Source organism: Heptranchias perlo, chromosome 6 (genome assembly GCF_035084215.1).
Source record: "Heptranchias perlo isolate sHepPer1 chromosome 6, sHepPer1.hap1, whole genome shotgun sequence".
Classification (NCBI taxonomy): Eukaryota; Metazoa; Chordata; class Chondrichthyes; order Hexanchiformes; family Hexanchidae; genus Heptranchias; species Heptranchias perlo.
This window is the reverse complement of record NC_090330.1, coordinates 14417670-14440770: the sequence shown is the minus strand read 5'-3', so window position 1 is coordinate 14440770 and position 23101 is coordinate 14417670. Positions and strand designations below refer to the sequence as shown.

The 23101-nt window shown below is 43.6% G+C and overlaps 1 protein-coding gene across 2 annotated transcripts in view; it reads right to left on the bottom strand.

Annotated features, from left to right (window-relative positions):
- Positions 1 to 254: 254 nt before the first annotated feature.
- Positions 255 to 23101, bottom strand: part of gabrb3 (gamma-aminobutyric acid type A receptor subunit beta3) — a 387525-nt gene continuing 364678 nt past the window's right edge. Inside the window, exons 5-7 of one of the 2 annotated variants that reach the window (XM_067985793.1) lie at positions 18325 to 18569; positions 17271 to 17276; positions 255 to 697 (exon numbers count right to left, since the gene is read on the bottom strand). In XM_067985793.1, coding sequence (XP_067841894.1) covers positions 347 to 697; positions 17271 to 17276; positions 18325 to 18569 — 602 coding nt within the window. In that variant the 3' untranslated portion in view covers positions 255 to 346. The remainder of the gene's footprint in view (positions 698 to 17270; positions 17277 to 18324; positions 18570 to 23101) is intronic. The other variant, XM_067985792.1, reaches the window with a different exon arrangement.

Genomic DNA, 23101 nt, shown 5'->3' with positions numbered 1-23101 from the left:
ACTCTTGCAAGGTCCAAACAATTACTAATTTTTACAATTCCTAGTGTATATGGCAGATAACTCATTGTTTATGTGACATGGTCTCATGCAAAGTATGACGAGCTGTTTCAAGGCTTATAAATGTCATCTCTCTCTCTCTCTCTCTCACTCTCTCTGAGGGTATCATCCTTTATCATTTTCTTTGTGAGTTTTAAAAAAAAAAAATTTCCCTCGCATTATCACAGCTTTTGTTCTACGGCAAAAAGATTCCCATAGCTGCGGGGCTGCATTCCTATAATGACTGGGCAGTTGTTTCACCCTGTACAATAAACGGAGTCCTCAGAACTTTGCAGATGGTACCTCGGCATCAGTTTACGTAGTACAGCCAGTAGATCAAGTTGAAGAGAGAAAAAATGACCGGAAACACTATCCTTGACCACCTGTCTATGGCGTTAACGTCAGTCAGATTTGGGATTTTAATTTTTAGCTGGGAGGACCTTCTTCGCAAACGGTTCTTCTTGGCTTGGGCAGCATTTCTGTCCAATGTGCTGCGGCCTAGTCCTTCTCGGGCTGTGCTTTGTTTTCTGTACTGAATTCCTGAGTTGTCAAAGGACATCACTGAATTCCTAGATTCGGACACACTTGTCGTGACCTCCGTTGCTGTAACTTCATTGTGAATCTCCAGGGTTGAAAGCAAGATGTTTCCATGGGCGTCCACCTAGTTGTATAAATAAAATTGCATGTCAGTCACATTTCCCAAATACAGGTTTACAACATCTTCACAATTTCTGTTTGGACAATGTGCAGTGCAGAAATGGGGTGTAACAGCTGGGGACAAGCAAAACCACAATGGATGTCACACAAGATAATGAAGGGGATTAACAAAGCTGATTCAAGCAAATTGTTCACTACGAGAAAGGATTCAAATACCAACAGGCACAAGTTAAAAATGAGGAAAGCTAGAAGTTAGGGGGGGAGCTTTTACATTTGAAGAGTAATGGACTTTGGAATAAATTATTAGAGAAAACCATCAAAGAATGCAGTGTAATTAAGTTCAGGAGATAATTGATGCTTTCTGGAGAGAGAAGAGATTGAGGAGGAAGTTATAAAAAAGGATGAGCTTGGGCCTGATGCCTCACTCCTATGCCAAAGAAGTTTTATGTTCTTTCATTCTAATTGGCCCCAAAAATCTGTGGCTGCTCAAGAGGACTTTGGCAGGAATATACTGGAATGGCTGAAATCTAGGTCAGGATCCAGATATACTGGTCCTGGCCTTCCGTCCATTTTTCTGGGGTTGTCTTGTGGAAGAAAAACTTCTGCCTACCCCTTATGAGACCATCATCGTACGGGGGCATGGGGGCGGAGACTCTGAATACCAGAGTTCCTGTGCCCCAGGCTTTCACTGGGACTTAGTGTACCATCAGCATAGGTATCTGGTCAAACTAGACCTTGTTTCCAGAGGAGGATCAAAACCTCCTGGCCACTGACGCTGGATCTTCTGGCCTTACTGTAATGGCAGGCATACCAGATATGCCCCTAGTGGTGCAAGCTCCAACCAATGGTAGGTGAATGATAGGACCTCCCCCTGACCCTGCGAACTGTAGTGGGGTCAGTGGAAGAAGTCCGGGGCGGTTGCATCTCAGCCCTTACGCCCAGATGCGCCACCCTGCGGATTTTTGGGACCATTCTGACTATTGCAAGCATAAAACTGAGAAATTATACATGGATACTGTAAACTTTGCTGCTCGATGTGTTGGTTTGATTAAACTGTTTCTATTAAAAACCTTTTCAGATTATTTAAAGGACACTGTCAGTTGTTGGTGTAAACCTCAAAGTGCTCGACATTTCAACATTTTGGAATTTTCAGAGCTGTCAACACCAGGATAATATTAGGATTGTTAGTTGTGATCAGAAAGAGTGACACTCATTGCCAAACCTTTAAATAGTGTGGCCTTAATATAAACAGGGTACTGCAAAAGGAGGAATTTCAAATGGATACATTATGAATTAATTCCATATAATCACACAGCATAATTTTAATGAAGGAATCTGTGTTTATTTTAAATAAGCACTTCTCACTCTTACTCAGTTGATTACCAGACTTTAGGTCCCTAACGTCCTCACATCAAGTTCATAGAATCATACAGCACAGAAGGAGGCCATTCGACCCATCGTGTCTGTGCCGGCTCTTTTAAAGAGCTATCTGATTAGTCCCACTCCCCAGAGAATCAAACAAGTTGTAGTGACCTCTTGAACAACTCCGATTTTAACTGCTCCATCGTTGGTGGCCGTGCCTTCAACCGCCTAGGCCCTAAGCTCTGCAATTCCCTCCCTAAACCTCTCCGCATTTCTCCCTCTCTCTCTTCCTTTAAAACACTCCTTAAAACCTACCTCTTCCTGTCCTAATAGCTCCTTATGTGGCTCGGTGTTAAATTATGTTTGATAACGCTCTTGTGAAGCGCCTTAGGTCATTTTACTACATTAAAGTAGCTATGTAAATGCAAGTTGTTGTTGAAATCTGCCATTTTGGAGAACAAAAGGATTCCCTTTAATTATGATGTAGTAGAATGATAGCTAATCAATGTAAATTCATTCATGAAGTGTTCCTCTGATTGGTATTTCTAGCGAATTTAAAAAGAGTGTGTTTATGATTTCACGAGATATACTGACTAGATGAAATCTTCAAGAATGAATTTATAGTTTGCTACACAGGACAAGACGATCACTTCCTCCTCTGTGGTGTTTATATGATGGAGACAAACATGTCGGATGCTGGCAATGACCAATGGGGTATGATGAAGTAGTCAATATGAGCACTGCTAAAATTTGACCCAACATCCACTTTGTTACCATAAGTACAGGAGCATGTACCATCCTAGTAGTCACATGATACAATGGTAATGGAGTTGATGACTAATCATAGCAATCATTCTCTGTCAATTAGTCTACAACAGACCCAGGCATGAAGTGAGGGACACCCCAGTGGTGGAGAGCTTTGGGAACCATAGCTCCAAAGTCACCTGTTCCTTCCAAGTATGCTACACTTATCATATGTCATGTCTCAAATTACTCACATACTATGTGCCAAAATATTATTTTCCAAAATAAATATCTAATTTGCATTTGAATGAATCAATACTACCTTCTTCCACCTTCTCCCTAGGGAGCTCGTTCCATAGACTAACCACTCGCTCACTGAAATAATGGGCCAGAAATTGTGCAGAGCAATGAGGCAATGCTCACCGCAGCTCCTGCGAGTTTAATTAACGAGAATACTTACTGCGGGCTCTGTGGCGCAAATTGCTTGAATTTGAACTTTAAACAAAATGTGCGCTATCAACTCAGCCGCTGAGCAGCGCGAGTTGCCCTGCGGCTGGAAAAGTCTGTGAGGAGAAGACACGCCCACAAAATCTGTCTGGGAGAGATGTGACGCCCACAGATTCAGCCTGCATTGCTCAAGCAGTCAAGCAGACTTCATTCATTTAAAGTTAGCATTCTGCATGTCATTGTAAATAAAAAATTAATTTAAAAAAAACCGAAAGAAATAATTGAATTAAATTAAAGAGACAGAAGGGAAAAGTAAAAAAAATAATTTTTATTTTTTTTTGCTTTTTTTTAATTTTTAATTTTTTTTAATGACCAAAAATTATTAAAATATGGAGTAATATGAGAATCCACATTTTTAAAAGTTAATTTTTAGTTGTTTGGTAATCATTAAGACTAACTGTGCTGTTAAAACTTAGTTTAGACCTGGTATTTTTAAGCGTACCTATTTGGTGGCGTAATTAGTTACTTTCCAGCTGGGCAGATAAGCAAGTTGGCGCTTTTTCAATGACTTCTCTGATTGCAGTGTGCGATGTCCCTTTAATTTGAAGCTGTAATATCGCCTGTGAACCACTAGGAGCAAGTTCATGATTTCCGCGTTTCACTGCGCATGTGCAGACGCGGCAACTTGCTCCTTCAATTCACCACTAAAAACTGAGAGTGCGGTTGAGCTCCTCCGCTACTGTGGGAGCGATTTCTGGCGCAATGTTTTTGCAGATTAGTTTTGAATTTACCTCCCTTCAAGTGCAGGCTGTGTCCTCTGGTTCTACTGTTCTGGACAAAGTGAAAGAGCTTATAATGGTCTACATTATCCATCCCTTCAGAATTCTAAGAACAGTATTCATACCACTGCTCAACCATCTCTTTTCCAGTGAGAACATGCCCAATTTACATAATCGCTCCTCATAATTCAATCCCTCCATCTCCTCAATCATACTGGTTATTCTCTTCTGTATCTTTTCAATAGCTGCAATATCCTTTTTGTGCTGTGGCGACCAGAACTGCACACAATATTCTAAGTGCGGCCGCACCAATGATTTAAAAAGTAGCAGGATTACCTCACTATTTTGGCTCAATATTGACCTTTTAATACATTCCAACATCTGATCTGCTTTACCCACCGCCACCGAGTATTATTGCAATTGCTTCCAATTTATTGTCAATCAGGACCCCCAGATTGCTTTCATTTTTCGTACACATTATTTTTTTTCAAGGTATAGATCAAAAAAATAGTAGATATGTGTCAGGGAAGCGCCTGCACCCAGAATCATCCAGTAGCAAAGCTCCTTCATTAATAATTCAACCTATACTATGACCAAGGAAACACTGATGAAATTCTGCAATATTATCATGTCTATGGATACTAAACGAAAAAGCAAACGGCAGTTCGTACTAGCTCAATTGTTAATTTTAAATCTGAGATTGATAGATTTTTGTTAACCAAAGGTTTTAAGGGATATGGGGCTAAGGTGGGTGAAATGGAGTTAGGTCACAGATCAGCCATGATCTCACTGAATGGCGGAACAGGTTCGAGGGGATAAATGGCCTACTCCTGCTCCTATGAAGTATAAACAACAGCCAGCCTGTAACATGCAACTGGACAAAAAAAACTGAGGGTCTTACTTTATAAACCATCTGAATGCTTTGATTGTATTACCGCCTAGTAACTGTCTCCTAGTCAACTACTTGTTTTCTAAGTACAGAGATTCCTGTTGATCAACTGCAGATAATAATTTCTTTAAGAATCCTCTTGTAAGAATATTCTTTGAAGAAGTAACAGAAAGAGTAGTCAAGGGTAATGTAGTAGATGTAATATATTTGTATTTTCAAAAGGCCTTTGATAAGGTACCATTGTAGACTCATGACTAAGGTCAGAGCTTGTGGGGTCAGGGGGCCCATACCAGAATGGATAGCAAGTTGGCTACAAAACAGAAAAGAGACAGTAGGGGTTAAGGATACATACTCAGACTGGCAAAAGGCGGGAAGTGGTGTTCCACAGGGATCAGTGCTGGGACCACTGTAGTTCACAATCTGCATTAATGATTTGGACTCGGGAATCGGAGTACAATTTCAAAATTTGCGGACGACACCAAATTGGGGGGTGTAGTTGATACAAAGGAAGAATGTGTCAAAATGCAAGAAGACATTAATAAATTTACAGAATGGGTATGTAATTGGTAAATGAATTTCAATATCGATAAGTGTAAGGTGGTGCATTTTGCTAGGAAGAACAAGGAGGCCACATACTGCTTGGATAATAAGATAAATGGGGTAGAGGAGCAAAGGGATCTCAGGGTACAGATACACAAATCAATAAAAGTAGCGATGCAGGTTAATAAGGCCATAAAAAAAGCAAATCAAGCACTGGGGTTCATTTTTAGAGGGATAGAATTGAAAAGCAGAGATGTTACGTTAAACTTGTATACAACGTTGGTTAAACCACACTTGGACTACTGTGCAAAGTTCTTGTCTCCATATTATAGAAAGGATATAGATGCATTGGAGATTCACAAGGATGATACCAGAACTGAGAGGATATCCTTTTCAGGAAAGGCTGAACAGGCTGGGGCTCTTCTATCTAGAAAAGAGAAGGCTGAGGGTGACCTGATTGAGGTCTTTAAGATAATGACTGGTTTTGATAGCATAGACGTAGAGAAAATGTTTTCACTTGTGGGGGAGTCCAAAACCATAGGTCATAAATATAAAATAGTCACTAATAAATCCAATAGGGAATTCAGGAGAAACTTCTTTCCTCAAAGGGTGGTAAGAATGTGGAACATGCTACCATAAGGAATAGTTGAGGCAAATAGCATACATTTAAGGGGAAACTAGATAAGCACATGAGGGAAAAAGAAATAGAAGGTTATGCTGATAGGGTTAGATGAACTAGGGAGGGAGGAGGCTCGTGTGGAGCATAAATGCCGGCATAGACCAGTTGGGCCGAATGGCCTGTTTCTGTGCTGTAGTTGCGATGTTACGTGATATAATATTCTCAGTTGTATAGGAAACACCCAAATGTGAATTAAACCATACCTTTTTCCACCAAAATTAACACTACATATAAACAACAGGATACCAGGGAATATTTTACGTCTATTATATAGCCATACAAATCAAAGAACGGCTATGAAGTGTTCAAACTTTACTTTTATTGTTTTATGACACTTTCCCAAGCATTGTTTAGATCAATTCTTTGAATTCACCACTGTGTGTCCATGTTTCTCCGCATTTTTCATTTTCTCTTTTCTTGTACAAAATATTATTATTTGGATCTATCTTTGGACTAATTTTATGCGCATCATGTAGGAGGGAGGAATATGTTGGTGAATGGGACATTTTCCACTTTTTGGCGCCTAGGTTTAGCATCAAGCTCTCCAGGTCAGGTGTGCTTGGGATAGGAACACGGTAAAGCCCTCTCTACTCTGCTCCAATGGTCTGTATTAATCCCAGCCTCAGAGGAACACCCAATATTGCACCAGTGTGACATTTCTATTTCCTGTAACAGCTGTCCTTCAAGCATCTCAGAGTGGGATTGCTAATTTAGGGACAATAGGTAGATTTTGACTTTGTGTAAAATGGATGATAGCGAATCGGCAGCCTGTTTTACATTTCCCCTGGTTGAAGTTAATGGAAATAAACGTCGAGAGAGATGTGAAACGGGCTGCCAATTCGCTATCAACCACTTTACACTATCGCACAAAGCCAAGGTCTAACCCAATTGATACTGAATCTGTGTTATGGCCATGCAGTTACCATGATTAGAATGCTCAAACTCATTACATGTAGAACCCTCAGGCATCAGAGAAAGACTTTTCATCTCGTGAGTTTGGCCTTGATTCAAATCCAGGTTCCAATAGTCAAAAGACAGCCTTCTAACCTATATTGCCCTCCAGTCCCCCAATTTAATTTTAATTTAAAAAAAATTGAACTTCATAATTATGAAGACCAGAACTAGCCACCTCCTTAGCCAAGCTATTCCAGTGCAGCCAACTAACATTGTGGAAAACTGCCCATAAAAAGCAGTATAAATCTAACCTAGCCAAACCCTGCCCTATCAGACTCCTCCCAATCATCAGCTAAGTGATGGAAGGAGTCATCAATAGTGCCATCAAGTGGCACCTACTCATCAATAACCTGCTTGCTGACGCATTCAGTTCCAGACCTTGACACAACCTTAATCTGGACATGCACACATGAACTAAACGCCAGCGGAGAGGTTAGAATAACTGCTCCTGGCATCAAGGCAGCAGTCTACCAAGTATAGCATCAATGAGCCTTAACAAAGCTGAGGTCAATGAATGTCAAAAGGAAAAGTCTCCTGTAACTGCAGTCATACCTTACACAAAGGAAGATTGCCTTGGTTGTTGGAGGTCAATCGTTGCAGTTGCAAGAGTTCCTAAGGGCAGAGTTCTAGGCCCAACCATGTTCAGCTGCATCACCAATGACCTTCACTCCATTATATGGTATGGGGTGGAGCTGTTCGTTGACAATTCTACATTTTTCAGCTTCAATTACTACTGCGTTGATAGTGCAGCAGCCCGTGCTAACCCACAGCAGGTCCTGGACAACATTCAGCACAATATGGCTACAGTAACAGGGCAGAGGCTGGGTACTCTGTGACAAGTGGCTCACCCCCTCAATGCTTCGCCATCATCTACAAGGTTAAGTTTGGAGTGTGATGGAATACTCACCATTCGCCTGGATGAGTGCAACTGTAACAACAAAGTCAAGGAGGTTGATACCATCCAGGACAGAGCAGTCAACATCCCTACCTCTGCACTGAATATCCACCCTTCCACCATTTCTGTACTGCGGCTACAGTATGTGCTATCTGCAAGGTAGAACCTCACCAAGCTTACTACAACAGAATCTCTCAGCCCTATAATCTCCACCATTAAGAAGAACAAGAGCAACAAGATCATGGGAACACTTCCACTTCCAAGTTCCCCTCCAATTCCCGCAACACTCTGACTTGAACATATATCGCTGTTCCTTCAGTCTTGTTGGGTCAATATCCTGCAATTCCCCACCTACCATCATGAGAGTACTATTAGCACAAGAACAAGTCCCACCCACTACCTTCCAAGGACAATGAGGAATGGCTAATAAATATGCCCCTGCTGGTGTCTCCCATATCCCAAGAAAAAAAATCCAAAAAAAAATCATTACCAGTTCATTAGTTCAGCCTGGCTCCCAAACAGCTTTATGAATATTGCATTAAAAATGAAAGCATTTATCTCCTAATGATATCTTTTAAATAATCTGCAATGTATTATATTTAATATTTCATAGTATAATATTTATTGAAGCCCTTAGGAAAAGCACACTTAAGAGATTAATGACCCTGAAACAGAAAATTATCTTTAGATTTTTTTTTGTAGCTCATTAATCTCAATCACTGTCGAGGGTCTGAGTGAGGCTTCGGATTGAGTAGTGGGATAGCAATAACCAAGTATGCAATCCTCAATATCACTAATGGCTCTCAAAGTGTACTTATATTGCAGCTACCAACTAACATCGATGTATTTTGACTGTGTTGCAAGCCAACAGCACTGAGTTGTACTGTCCTGCTTAAACTGCTGTATAATCAAGGAAAGCAGCAGTATGCTCACCAACTGCGAGTAAAATCTGCACTGTTAGGAGAGAGCTGATGGACAGCTCAATTACTTATTGGGTCATATCTGTTATATGTTGTCGCAGTCTTCTATATTGTAGTTTAACTTTTTTTACTTATTTGCATTTTCAAGATGTATCATTTTTGTTGGTTATATGCTCTTTATTACTATTCATCCTATTCAGTTATGTTAATCCACTTATACTTTAAGAGTCTTATAAAACATATATTGGCAGATTTCTTTGTAATCCCTAAGTGTGGAACATTTATATCTTCCAGCGATACATCAAGGTTATATAACTTTATTTGCCAGAAAGTTACTTTAGTACGTGTTGAAGTTTTCGTGCTTTTTATAAGTTCTCGTCTAAGCTTTGCACTGTGTATTGTTGCTATCTCTGCTAATGTTGTCATTAGTTGATATTGCATAAGTGACTGCACCTCCAAAGTAATTAGTTGTATGTGAAGCTCTTTGGTATATCCCAAGATGTGATGTGGTGCTATATAAATGCAAGTTATTTCTTCTGTTTTGATGGTAGAGCGGTGAGAATGTGGAACTCGCTACCACATGGAGTGGTTGATGTGAATAGCATAGTTGCATTTAAGGGGAAGCTGGATAAACACATGATGAAGAAGGAATAGAAGGATCTGTTGATAGGGTGAGATGAAGTAAGGTGGGAGGAGACTTCTGTGGAGCATAAACACCGGCATAGACCTGTTGGGTCGAATGGCCTGTTTCTGTATTGTAAATTCTATGTAAAACAAATGGAATGAAAGGATGGCTAAAAGAACAGTTGTGCAGAATCTGCAGCCTTGAAAAGAGGTGAATGCGAGAGGGTCTTATAGAGGGATATAAAATACTAAGTGAAATAGTAAAGGCTAATCTGGAGCATGATTTCAAGATAACTACCACTGCAGAACAAAAGAGACCTAGGTACACACAGGTAAAAGGCAAGTTCAGCACTTCTTGTTGCAAAAAGAAGCAGGGACGGACTTCTGAGTAGGTAGTGAGGGCGAATGCTCTGGAATCATTCAAGAGGCAGTTGGATTCTGTGACGAGAGGATCATAGGTTTTGATAGAAGTATGAGCTAGATGGGACGAATGGTTTCCCTCATGTGTGATCTGGATTTTGAGGTAGACTCACAAGGGTCATTTTTTTCTTTCTGGTTGTATCCTGCAGTTTATTGTTTAATAAACTATGTGCCAGCCCAAAAGCACTGTGGATTATTTAGGTAAACCTCTTCAGAGGCCAATTCAGTCTGTCCAAGATTTGAACACTGCTCTCATTTCTGGGGAGCTTCTTTTAGCAACTGTCTTGCACTCCTGGATACAATATAAGAAAAAAACATGTTGTCTGATAGGCGATCCATCGCTCTCCTTCAACTCCCTCTCTCCATTGCAACCTTTCTAGTCTTTCTCCATTTTATCATTAATATTTTGGTTATTACTCTTCTTAACTTCCCTCTTTTTCATCTTAAGTTCCAGTTACACGGTCCTCTCCATTGCGTCATCACTGTTTTGAAATCAGGACTCATTGCATCAACGTTTTAACTTAATTTTCCCAGGACCTCAAAACTATGGAACCCCTTATTAGCCTTTTGGGTTTTAACTCTAGATACTTCCTGGGTCAGTGTCTCAAGCCACTCCTGTAGGTGAGTCCTCCCACCCTATGACCCAGAGTACACCTTTACCTGTCCATTACATAAGTCATTTGTAGTGAGTGCTGAAATCTAACAGGCAATCCTCACCACTTTATTTCGGGTTTACTGATTACATTAAGTGCCCTCACGTGATCTGCATCGACTTTGGAAAGCGGTAGAACAAACATTCCACTAGACAGTGGCTTAGGCTAAAAATTGCCAACCAAATTTATTAAGTAGTAAATGAATAAGTAAAAAGAAGCCACAACACAGAAGAATTAAATCAGATATAGGCTTAACAGTGTGCCCTCGTAAGACACAAACATTTGCATTGGCGATGCTAAATTGCAATGTGGGACGAGACACAAGGGGCATGATTTTAGTTTGGAGCCAGGGTCCCAGCCCGTCTTTAGATATTCGCGTGGGGAACCCAGAAGCCAAATGAGTGCGTAGCAATCTGCGATCGCAACTCACTTGAAGGTAAGAATTTGTGCTTCCGGGTTTCCCACATGCCAGGCAGTGGGATTAACAGGCTGGCTGTCTGTCGGGAGGGAAAGGAGCCGCGAATCAGAGAGGGGGAAGGGACGGAGCGAGAGATCGTGGGCCCTGGAAGAAATCAGAGGGGTGGGGGGAGGTGGATGACATCGGGTGGGCCTTTGAGAAGATTGGGAGGTCCAGCATCGGGAGGCGTGGGGTTCCAACATCGGGGGGAATCCAGAATTAGGGGAGGGATCGGCCGATCGCGGGGGCCATGTTGCGTCAGGTGAGCTTGTTGGGCCTGGATGAAGCACTGTTGGGCCTGGGTGCTCCTCCTGGCCCATAAGTAGTGCAATAAAGTCCCTCACCTCAAGGATCTGGCCCTTCACATATGTAAGGAGTCTTACAACACCAGGTTATAGTCCAACAGCTTTATTTGAAATCACAAGCTATAACCTGGTGTTGTAAGACTCCTTACATTTGTCCACCCCAGTCCATCACCGGCATCTCCACATCATGCTTTCACATAGGAACATAGGAACAGGAGTAGGCCATTCAGCCCCTCGTGCCTGCTCCGCCATTTGATAAGATCATGGCTGATCTGTGATCTAGCTTCATATACCTGCCTTTGGCCCATATCCCTTTATACCTTTGGTTGCCAAAAAGCTATCTATCTCAGATTTAAATTTAGCAATTGAGCTAGCATCAGTTGCCGTTTGCGGAAGAGAGTTCCAAACTTCTACCACCCTTTGTGTGTAGAAATGTTTTCTAATCTCACTCCTGAAAGGTCTGGCTCTAATTTTTAGACAGTGCCCTCCTAGAATCCCCAACCAGCGGAAATAGTTTCTCTCTATCCACGCTATCTGTTCCCCTTAATATCTTATAAACTTCGATCAGATCACTCCTTAACCTTCGAAACTCTAGAGAATACAACCCCAATTTGTGTAATCTCTCCTCGTAACTTAATCCTTGAAGTCCGGGTATCACCTGACGTGAATCAGAAGCGATGGGAAATCCGAACAGGTAAGTTGTTTTACTTTTGTAATAATCAAAAAATTAAGTACCCCAACTATCACAATGAGGTACATTGCTCCTTTAAGTTGGCCCCCCGGCTTTAAGTGGGGGCGGGACTTCAGGGTTTCTGTTGCGCGTGTGTATCCTAATGTGTCTGGGTCAAACCTGGAAGTGGGGGCATTGGAGCTGGGATGCGGTCCTGCTCCAAAAATCCACTATGTTCACTGCTCACCCGTCCCCAACCCACCCATTCTTGAGGGTTAAAATTCCCCCCCAAGGCCCCTGACTATTAACCTTTACATTGCAGTTAGTTGCTGACTGTCTAAGAAAATCCCCTCTGGCTTATCTATCCCTTTCTGATGGCTTCAGAGAACTACTCAATCTGTGCTGGACAGGCTGAGAAAAACTGTAAAAAAAAAATGACCAAGGCAAAGGAAATTTAAATGGGGGAGAAATTTAACCCATTTTTCAGGCATAAAATGAGGGAAAAACTTAACAAAATCGGTCCGGAATCTCCCGGCCCAAAAGTTCGATGGCTGCCATATAAGATCAAGCGATTTTTAGTCGCCCAGGGCGCTCGCTTGAAATAGGTGTTGGGCTGATTGTTTATGCAAATCAGTGTCCCAAGCCAGTTGTAGGACCCTGATTGCAAAGTTGGATTATAAATGGGCAGAGCTTGCACCGTACAAATGTGAGAATCTCGCCTCTGAGTCAGAAGGTTGTGGGTTTAAGACCCATTCCAGAGATTTGAGTACATAGTCTCGACTGGCACATCAGTGCAGTACTGAGGGACTGTCGCACTGTCGGAGGTGCCATCTTTCAGATGAAATGTTAAACTGAGGTCCTGTCTGCCCTCTCAGGTGGACATTAGAGAACGCACGGCACTATTTGACGAAGAGCAAGGGAGTTCTCCTGGTATACTGGCCAGTACTTAGCCCTCAAACCAATACCTAAAAACAGATGATCTGGTCATTTATCTCACTGCTGTTCGTGCGCAAATTGGCTGCCACGTTTCCTACACTGCAACAGTGACTATGCTTCAAAAGTATTTCATTGGCTGTAAAGCACTTTGGGATATCCTGAGGTCATGAAAGGTGCTATATAAATGCAAGTTATTTCTTTTGTTTTCCTGTTTGGTCACAAATTCTAAATATTCTCTGACACTCCTGACTAATTCTCTGCTAAGTACTAAAAGGAGCTTTTCCACAACTTTTGCCTGTATGCTTGAAGTGTTAAGTAATAAGCAGTATGAATTGCATGCTTTACCAATTTAATTGTGCACACTGCCCATTGGATCCCCGTGTGAAAACGCCAGGAGCACTTTACCAGTCTTTTGGTTCAAATATCTTTGTGCCACTTATGGTGGTCTGCTGATGATTCAAAGACCCTCAAAGAACATCTAGGTCATCACCTTCTTTAAAATTTGGTATCACATTGAAGTAAGCGAAATTACTCCCGACAAAGTTATGAGCTAGACCAACTGTGCCCTCACTTATTGGAATCCTGTCGCTGTGCCTTTTGCTGCCAATTCAATACACACCAGTGCTGTCTCTGCCTTTCATCCTTTTCATTACAGTGAAATAATGATCTATCGGGTACATATATTCAACATACAGGCATGACCTTGTGGTTCATGCATTATTCATTTGAGATTGACTCTAGGATAAATAGCATACCTGACGAATCCCCAATGTATAGTCCCAATAGATCATGCAGTTGTGTACCTGGAGTATTAGCCAACTACCTCGAAGTACTCGGGAAATGGTGAAACCTTAGTGCTTCTGCCCAAAAATTTATATATATTTTAAATTTCAGAAGATAATCAGGGTTAGAGTTTGATGGATGCATGGGTTGCAATTGATGGGATCATGGGTTTGTTTTCGATGGGCTCATGGTTTCATATTTGTCGGGCTCAGGGGTTCATCTTCAATGGCCTCTCAGGTTCCATGGGCTCCCGGATTAGAGTTCGAGTAGCTCTCGGGCTGGAGTTTGATTGCATAGTTGGATTAGGTCTGAAAATGCAATCCATGTTTGTCCATTGTTATTCTGTTACGATTTATTGAGTAATTACTATTCTGCTGTTGAATTAGCACTGTGTAATCCCAAAAGCATAGTCCCTCATTTTCAAATGTGCTTGTGGGATTTGGTTACACACACTCCTCGCACACTATGTGAAACCCTCAAACAGTTGAACCCAATAAAACAGAATTAAATGTGCATACAGGTGGGTCTTAAACTCTATTCATGTCTTAGTCCCTAAAGACTACAATGAGTTCAGATCCACATGTTTGAAACTGAATACTGCTCCCAGTAGGTTCCATAATTCAGATAGCTCTGGATCAGTTCATGTAGCTAGAGGAATTTGATTACCTAACCGATGTATACACTGAGGTTTATAAGAACCTGAGGTAAATCTCAAAACCTACATAGCTCCTAAATCAATATGATTTTTTTTAAGCTAAAACTATCACCATTCCTGCATTAACTTTTGTCTTGACTCAGCAGCAAATTTGCAGCCACGAGGAATTCCAGGTGCTGAATGATGTGATTCTGACATATTATACCTGAAACTGATTAATGTAATAAATCAGGCATTTAATACAATACTCCAGCCTACTATTACTCTTCAAAGACACGTTCCCCTTTAGTCTATTTTTCCTCTTTATGCTCAAATGTAAAAGTTTTATTGAAGCCTCTGGATTCCTGCACTCACAGTGGCCACATGGGGCAACATTTTAATCTGCAGCAGAATACTATGATGAACTGTGGCAAAGATTTGGGACCATACCCGCTACCTTCTGATCTGTATGACCCAGTACCACAACAGTCAGTGCATTTACCCATTAAGCTGCTGGGGAGGCAGGAAAACATAATTGTTAATCCTTCCAGTGTACTCCTGCTGACCTCCCAACCTCCAGCTTCCATGACCTTCATCCAAAACTCAGCTGCCCGTATTCTATCCTGCACCTACATTGGCTCCCGGTCCCCCAACTCCCCCAAATTAAAATTCTCATCCTCGTGTTTGAATAACCTTTATGGCCTTGCCCCTCCCTATCTCTGTGACCTCCTTAAACTCTACAACTGTTTGTTCCTCTGACTCTGGCCTCTTCCGGATCGCCCAATCCCTTCACACCACCATTGGTGGCCGGGTCTTCAGCCGTCTAGGTCCTTTGCTCCGGAATTTCCTCTCTAAACCTCCCCGCCTCTCCACCTCCTACTCCTCCTTTAAGACCATCCTTGAAACCCACCTCTTTGACCCAGCTTTTGGTCACCGCTCCTATTATGTTCACAATCACCAATGAAAGCTAAATTTACCCAAAACTGAATAAAAGCAGGCCTGTTAACTTTAAATGTATTTACTTCTCAATATACATTTCCGTAAATAAATACATGGTGAGATATTTTAAGATTGTAATCTTTACTCAGATAAAAACCTTTAATGGGGGGGGGGGGGTTGACATTATTTGAACCCTTCAGAAGGGTTACTGCTATATAATCACTCCCCTCTAGCCATTATTTCTCTGTTTAACTTATTGATTAGACCATTTCTTTTCATTTTAAAGGATGGATGGTAAGTACTTTATTCTTCAACTATAGCTTAAGTCTAAAATGAAAAGGAACACTTCTTCTGATGGTTCAGAGCTGTAATTTCCAATAAAATCTTGATACTGGAGCACCCTGTCCTACTCTAACTTACACTGTGTCAGGACCATCTAAACTGTGAAATGTCTTATCTCATTACTCAGTAATGCCTCCATCAGCTTGCCCTCCTCCAATAATCCACGGATTTTTAAAGCCCCAAGCCTGGTGTCGCCTTAGCATTACTTTTAGATTTACCTCATCTCCTCTCCTGGTGATGACTAGGTTCCTCGGTAAAAAAGGACTACTGAAATTGAAAGACAATTTCCCCATCAGCAGTAAACCTCTGAAAGAACTACACAGTTCCAAGAGATTAGAATTAATTTCAATGCCATTTTATTTCTGCCATTTTTGTTGACTTTCTTGGAGAATGTTTTTCGTCTAAATCAGTAAGTGTCTCCTTTAAGGGAACTGGGTTGGATGCATTTCTGAGTAATAAAGGAGCATCATTAACAATCCCAGGTAAACCTGAAGAAATCTTGGCTAATGATTGTATCTTAGTGATCTCATTCAGCTTCCTCATACTGTTATCTAGTAACTCTTCCAGGTTCAGCTCAGCCGGAGCATTGCCGAAGAGAGTAGAACTGGTCAGCAAGCTTGAACAGTGACTGTGAGTGGCCAGCTAGCATTGGGAAGCGACAGGGTGAGTAAATTTACATATTGAGGAACGTAAAATAAAAGTACTGTTAAGAAAACAGGAAATGCCTTTTGATGTGTACTGAAGTAGGAGTAGTTAATCAGAAGAAAATGGGGCCGATTTTCAAAAGGCCGCCCATTTCTCGCTTCAAAAATGGGTGGCTGGCAGTTGAAAATCCACAGGAGGGGGTTGGTGGAGTGGGGGGGGGGAGTTGCCATGTCCGTCACCCCATTGACGCCCAAGGCCAGCCTGATGCAGTTTTCAGGTGGGCCTGTAAATGGGCGAGCAGCACAGGCGCCTATTTCTGGCATTTGCTTAAATATGCAAATCAGGGTCCAATGCTATTTTCAGGTACTCTTTTATATTACCCTGTCATTTCAATCTGCTGCTCCGTGGACCCTGCACCACCACCCCCCCCCCCCCCAACTGATCTTTTCAGCTCTCCCCTTTAAGGTGCTGCAGCAGGCCTACTGAAATCTGTAATCTGCTGGGTTTTCCACCCACCCCCAGAAACGGTTAGCTGGCTATAAGCAGTGCGATTAGAGTTGGCAGCTCACCTCTTGTATTTAAATGAGGCCTGATCGTGTCTCCTGCCAACAACATCAGGCGGGTAGAGCAGATGCCTCCACCCACCGCTGGCTCAGTGTATGCCAGAAATGAAAGTCGACCCTCCCCATACTTTTGACATCATTGAAACCACCTGACCCAGCCTGAGCCAGCATGGGGGTTGGGACGTGGTACCTACAATTGCTTGGTCAGCTAAATGCCACTAGCCATCCTCCGTATTTGTACTTATTTTACATCTGGGTACCTTACCAACCAAACTGACTTTTGGCACTTGCACAGTTTTTAACGAGAACATAAGAAAGCACAGCATGAGAAATGGGTATTTGGCCCAGCAGGCATTGCTTCTTCCACAGACCATGCACAATCTACCCGACATTGGACTCTCACCTGTACATTTAATCTCCTGGGGAAAGTTCATGTCTGAACAATGTCAGGCAACATTACATAAATTAAACAGGGCTATATCGCCAAATCAGTGGAGTTCGAATCAGCCGAGGTCATGCTGTAAGGTGTACAGTTCCCTGCAGTGCTATGTACAGCTCTGTTCACTTTGACATAAAGGGGCATCAAGGACCTTGAGGCTGTGCAAGTAGAGCAACAGGGCTGATCCCTGGTGTCAGGTGGAGGAGTTTAAGAATGACTTGAGAAGCTAGCTTTCTTCAGCCTTGAACAGATACACTCAGAAGGGATATAGTGGTATATCTGATATTTAATAGGACAGAGGAAGCAAATCTGAAACAATACTTTTAGACAGCAGGAAAAGAGGGCACGGGTACAGGGCTGTGAAGGGCAAATTTAGACCAGATGCCAGGAAGTATTTCTTTATATAAAGGATGATCAACAGCTGGAATACGGTAGAAGCAAGAACACTGGACTCATTTAAGAAACAGATAGATCCTGTAATGGGAAGGCTGTAAGGTTGGTATTCTGGAAGGATGAGATCAAATGGGCTAAAGGGCCTTCTTTACCTGAACTTGTTTTGTGAATTATGTGTATGTACCTTATCCATATAACCAACAATCCCATTGTGAACCAAATATCTATACAGCTCCTCAGTCATCTCAGCAACAGCTTCTATTTCTGGGAGTCCGGTCCATTTATCCATCACTCTGCATTAGTTAAATGATCTTTTCGCTTGAATTGCCCCCTGCCACCAACATACACAGGCACATACAAACTCTAGGGGGTTGATTTTAACTTTCGGTTGTGGCGTAAAATTGGTGGTAGTGGATTGGCCGCCCGTTATACCCACCATTGAAGTCAAAAATCGGGTGAGGTGTATAACGGCCATCCAATCCGCTACTGCCTGTTTTCCATCAACGAACATTAAGATCAGCCCTTAGGCTTCCAATGTACAACGGTAACACTCAAAGAATAATAAAAAATATAACTGCAGCACATCCCACGGTGACAGAAAGAAATTGTTTTCCCTTACCCTATTGCCTTCATACTTGTGTTGGTTGTTGTTGCCTTTAGTTGTTTTCTCTGCCAGTTTCTTCTGCATCTGTGGACCTCTCCCAAAGAAGATATAGTTGACAAAAGCATACTCGAGTAAGGCCAAGAAAACAAACACAAAGCAACCCATCAAGTACAAGTCGATGGCTTTGACGTAGGGAATCTTGGGAAGAGTCTCTCTCAGATGGGTGTTGATGGTTGTCATAGTCAGCACAGTGGTGATTCCTATAAAGAATCACAAATAGGATTTAATAACCTATGTATCGATTTGGTGTGCTGAGAACTGCAAAAAGTTAAATCCCTTTGGGATAGATATAACAAAAATAAAAGACAGTATTGAATAAAAGATATAATGCAATTGCCTTACAAAAAACAACAATCCGTCTAATTTTCTCCCCTCTGATCTTGAAGGCAACGACTTAGGCTGGGATATGGTTTCTGGGCACTGGTCACCCTGGCACCTCACCCATTCTTCAAGCTTGAACCAACCAGTGAGTGCCAACAGACTTTGAAGAGGGCATCACAGATAAGCTTGATTCTGTCCATGCATGCACTTTCTAGCAGCAATTACCAGAAAGCAATCAGGAGCAGAAACTGTGTCTGATTTTGTCTTCACCCCCACCCTTCCCACTCTCAGAGACCAGTGGTAATGCCTCTATCACTGCTCCACCTGAGGTCACTGACTGGGGATCAAATCTAGGATTTCTCTGGTCCGTTTGGCTCATTTGCACACAAGATGCTGCATTTACCCACTGAGCTGGGTAATTGGGAGCCAACTGCACTTTTTTTCAGCATATTTGCCCTTGGGCTTCCCCTAGTGCGTTTGGACTGTCCAGTGTTAGAGGGGTTGCTTAGAGACAGGAATTTTTATTACATTTCAAAATATATTTTATTTCATAGAATTTAAAAATACACACAGTTCAATGTAAATATCACAATTTCAAACCAGTACGATACAAACCAGTCCATTACAGATTGTTCACAATGCGATCTCAATATTACAATTCAAACACTGTATATTCCTTATGATTCATGGTGTACAATACAATACAAGGTAGGGTGGCTTTACAAGGTAGCCTTTCCCCATAGGGCCTTTGCGGAGGCCGTACCTCACTTCAGTGCGTCCCGCAGCACATACTCCTGGACCTTGGAGTCGATAACACTCGGTCGTGGACAGTTCCTTCACCTGGAAGACCAACAGGTTTCGGGTGGACCAAAGGGCCTCCTTCACCGAGTTGATGGTCTTCCAGCCACAGGTGATATCTATCTCAGTGTGCGTCCCGGGAAACAGCCCGTAGAGCACAGCGTCCCGTGTTACCGAACTGTTGGGGATGAACCGAGAAAGATACCAACGCATCTCTCTCCACACCCTCTGCGCGAAGGGGCAGCCCATCAGGAGGTGAACGATGGTCTCCTCCCCGCCACAGCCTCGAGGGCAGCTCGCGGTGGCGCTGAGATTCTGTGCGTGTTGGAAGGACAGCACTGAAAGGGCCTTTCTCACCACGATCCAGGCTACATCCTGGTGCCTGTTTGTCAGCTCTGGCGGCGAGACGTTCTGCCACATGGCATTGACCGTTTGGTCAGGGAAGAACCAGATCGAGTCCACCCTCTCCTTTTCTTGCAGGACTCTCAGGTCGACCAGGTTTCGTGACGACCACTGTCTGACGGCCTTGCGGTCGAAGGGGTTCCTCCTCAGGAACTTCTCCATCTGGAACAGGTGGAAGGGGTAGGTCCAGCTCGACAGGACGTCCTGTGCCTGCTTGGTCAGCATGGCCAGACCCAGCCTTCTCAGTGTGTGGGCCAGGTAGAAACTCAGCATGTAGTGACACTTGGTGTTTGCGTACTGGGGCTCTATACACATCCTGAGACAGCCACACACTAAAGTGGCCATCAGGATCAGAGCGGCTTGGAGACGCTCTTCCCCCCTTTGTCTGGGGGCTTGTACATGGTGACCCTGTGGACACATTCTACCTTGGACCTCCAGGGAAAGAGGAAGATAGCTCGGGTCACTGTGACGGCGGAGTTGTGGGCAGTGGGCCAGGCCCTGGCCACATAGAGCAACACCGCGAGTACCTCACACTTTATCACAAGGTTCCTGCCGGTTATGGAGAGGGATCGCCCCATCCACATACCAAGCTTCTGTTCCTTGGTGATCCGCTCCTCCCAGTTTTTCGTGCAGGTCAGGGGCCCCCTGAACCAGATCCCCAGCACCTTCAGGTAGTCGGACCTGACGGTGAAAGGGACAAAGGATTGGGTCTCTCACCTGCCAAAGAATATGGCCTAGCTCTTACATTGATTCACTCTGGCACGAGGCCAGCTCGAACTGGTCGCAGATGCCCATCAGTGTATGGACCGACTGCTGATTGGAGCAGAAGACGGTGTTGTCGTCCATGTAAAGGGAAGCCTTAAACTGAGAGCCTCCACTGCCTGGGATCGTCAACCCCCTGATACGTCCTTCCTGATGGATGCAGCAAGTTATTTTCCTATTCGTTCATGGGATGTGGGCATTGCTGGTGAGGCCAGCATTTATTGCCCATCCTTAATTGCCCTTGAGAAGGTGGTGGTGAGCCGCCTCTTGAACCGCTGCAGTCAGTGTAGTGAAGGTTCTCCCACAGTGCTGTTAGGAAGGGAGTTCCAGAATTTTGACCTAACGACGATGAAGGAACGGCAATATATTTCCAAGTCGGGATGGAGGGGAACATGCAGGTGATGTTGTTCCCATATGCCTGCTGCTCTTGTCCTTCTAAGTGGTAGAGGTCGCAGGTTTGGGAGGTGCTGTCGAAGAAGCCTTGGCGAGTTGCTGCAGTGCATTCTGTGGATGGTACACATTGCAGCCACAGTAAGCCGGTGGTGAAGGGAGTGAATGTTTAGGGTGGTGGATGGGGTGCCAATCAAGCGGGCTGCTTTGTCCTGGATGGTGTCAAGTCTCTTGAGTGTTGTTGGAGCTGCACTCATCCAGGCAAGTGGAGAGTATTCCATCATACTCCTGACTTGTGCCTTGTAGATGGTGGAAAAGCTGTGGGAAGTCAGGAGGTGAATCACTCATCGCAGAATACACAGCCTCTGACCTGCTCTTGTAGCCACAGTATTTATGTGGCTGGTCCAGTTAAGTTTCTGGTCAATTGTGACCCCCAGGATGTTGATGGTGGGGGATTCAGCGATGGTAATGCCGTTGAATGTCAAGGGGAGGTGGTTAGACTCTCTCTTGTTGGAGATGGTCATTGCCAGGCACTTGTCTGGCGTGAATGTTACTTGCCACTTATCAGCCCAAGCCTGGATGTTGTCCAGGTCTTGCTGCATGCGGGCACGGACTGCTTCATTATGTAAGGGGTTGCGAATGGAACTGAAAACTGTGCAATCATCAGCGAATATCCCTATTTCAGACCTTATGGTGGAGGGAAGGTCTTGATGAAGCAGCTGAAGATGGTTGGGCCAAGGACACTGCCCTGAGGAACTCCTGCAGCGATGTACTGGGGCTGAGATGATTGACCTCCAACAACCACTACCATCTTCCTTTGTGCTAGGTATGACTCCAGCCACTGGAGAGTTTCCCCCCTGATTCCCATTGACTTCAATTTTACTAGGGCTCCTTGGTGCCACACTCGGTTGAATGCTGCCTTGATGTCAAGGGCAGTCACTCTCACCTCACCTCTGGAATTCAGCTCTTTTGTCCATGTTTGGACCAAGGCTGTAATGAGGTCTGGAGCCGAGTGGTCCTGGCGGAACCCAAACTGAGCATCGGTGAACAGGTTATTGGTGAGTAAGTGCCGCTTGATAGCACTGTTGACGACACCTTCCATCACTTTGCTGATGATTGAGAGTAGGCTGATGGGGCGGTAATTGGCCGGATTGGATTTGTCCTGTTTTTTGTGGACAGGACATATCTGGGCAATTTTCCACATTGTCAGGTGTTTTGCCAGTGTTGTAGCTGTACTGGAACAGTTTGGCAAGAGGCGCGTCTAGTTCTGGAGCACAAGTCTTCAGCACTACAGCCGGGATGTTGTCAGGGCCCATAGCCTTTGCTGTATCCAGTGCACTCAGCCGTTTCTTGATATCACGTGGAGTGAATCGCATTGGCTGAAGACTGGCTTCTGTGATGATGGGGATATCGGGAGGAGGCCGAGATGGATCATCCACTTGGGACTTCTGGCTGAAGATGGTTGCAAATGCTTCAGCCTTGTCTTTTGCACTCACGTGGTGGATTCCTCCATCATTGAGGATGGGGATGTTTGCAGAGCCTCCTCCTCCCGTTAGTTGTTTAACTGTCCACCACCATTCACGACTGGATGTGGCAGAATTGCAGAGCTTTGATCTGATCCGTTGGTTGTGGAATTGCTTAGCTCTGTCTATAGCATGTTGCTTCCGCTGTTTAGCATGCACGTAGTCCTGAGTTGTAGCTCCACCAGGTTGGCACCTCATTTTTAGGTACGCCTGGTGCTGCTCCTGGCATGCTCTTCTACACTCCTCATTGAACCAGGGTTGATCCCCTGGCTTGTTGGTAATGGTAGAGTGAGGAATATGCCGGGCCATGAGGTTACAGATTGTGCTGGAATATAATTCTGCTGCTGCTGATGGCCCACAGTGCCTCATGGATGCCCAGTTTTGAGCTGCTAGATCTGTTCTGAATCTATCCCATTTAGCACAGTGATAGTGCCACACAACACGCTGGATGGTGTCCTCAGTGTGCAGACGGGACTTCATTTCCACGAGGACTGTGCGGAGGTCACTCCTACCAATAATGTCAAGGACAGATGCAT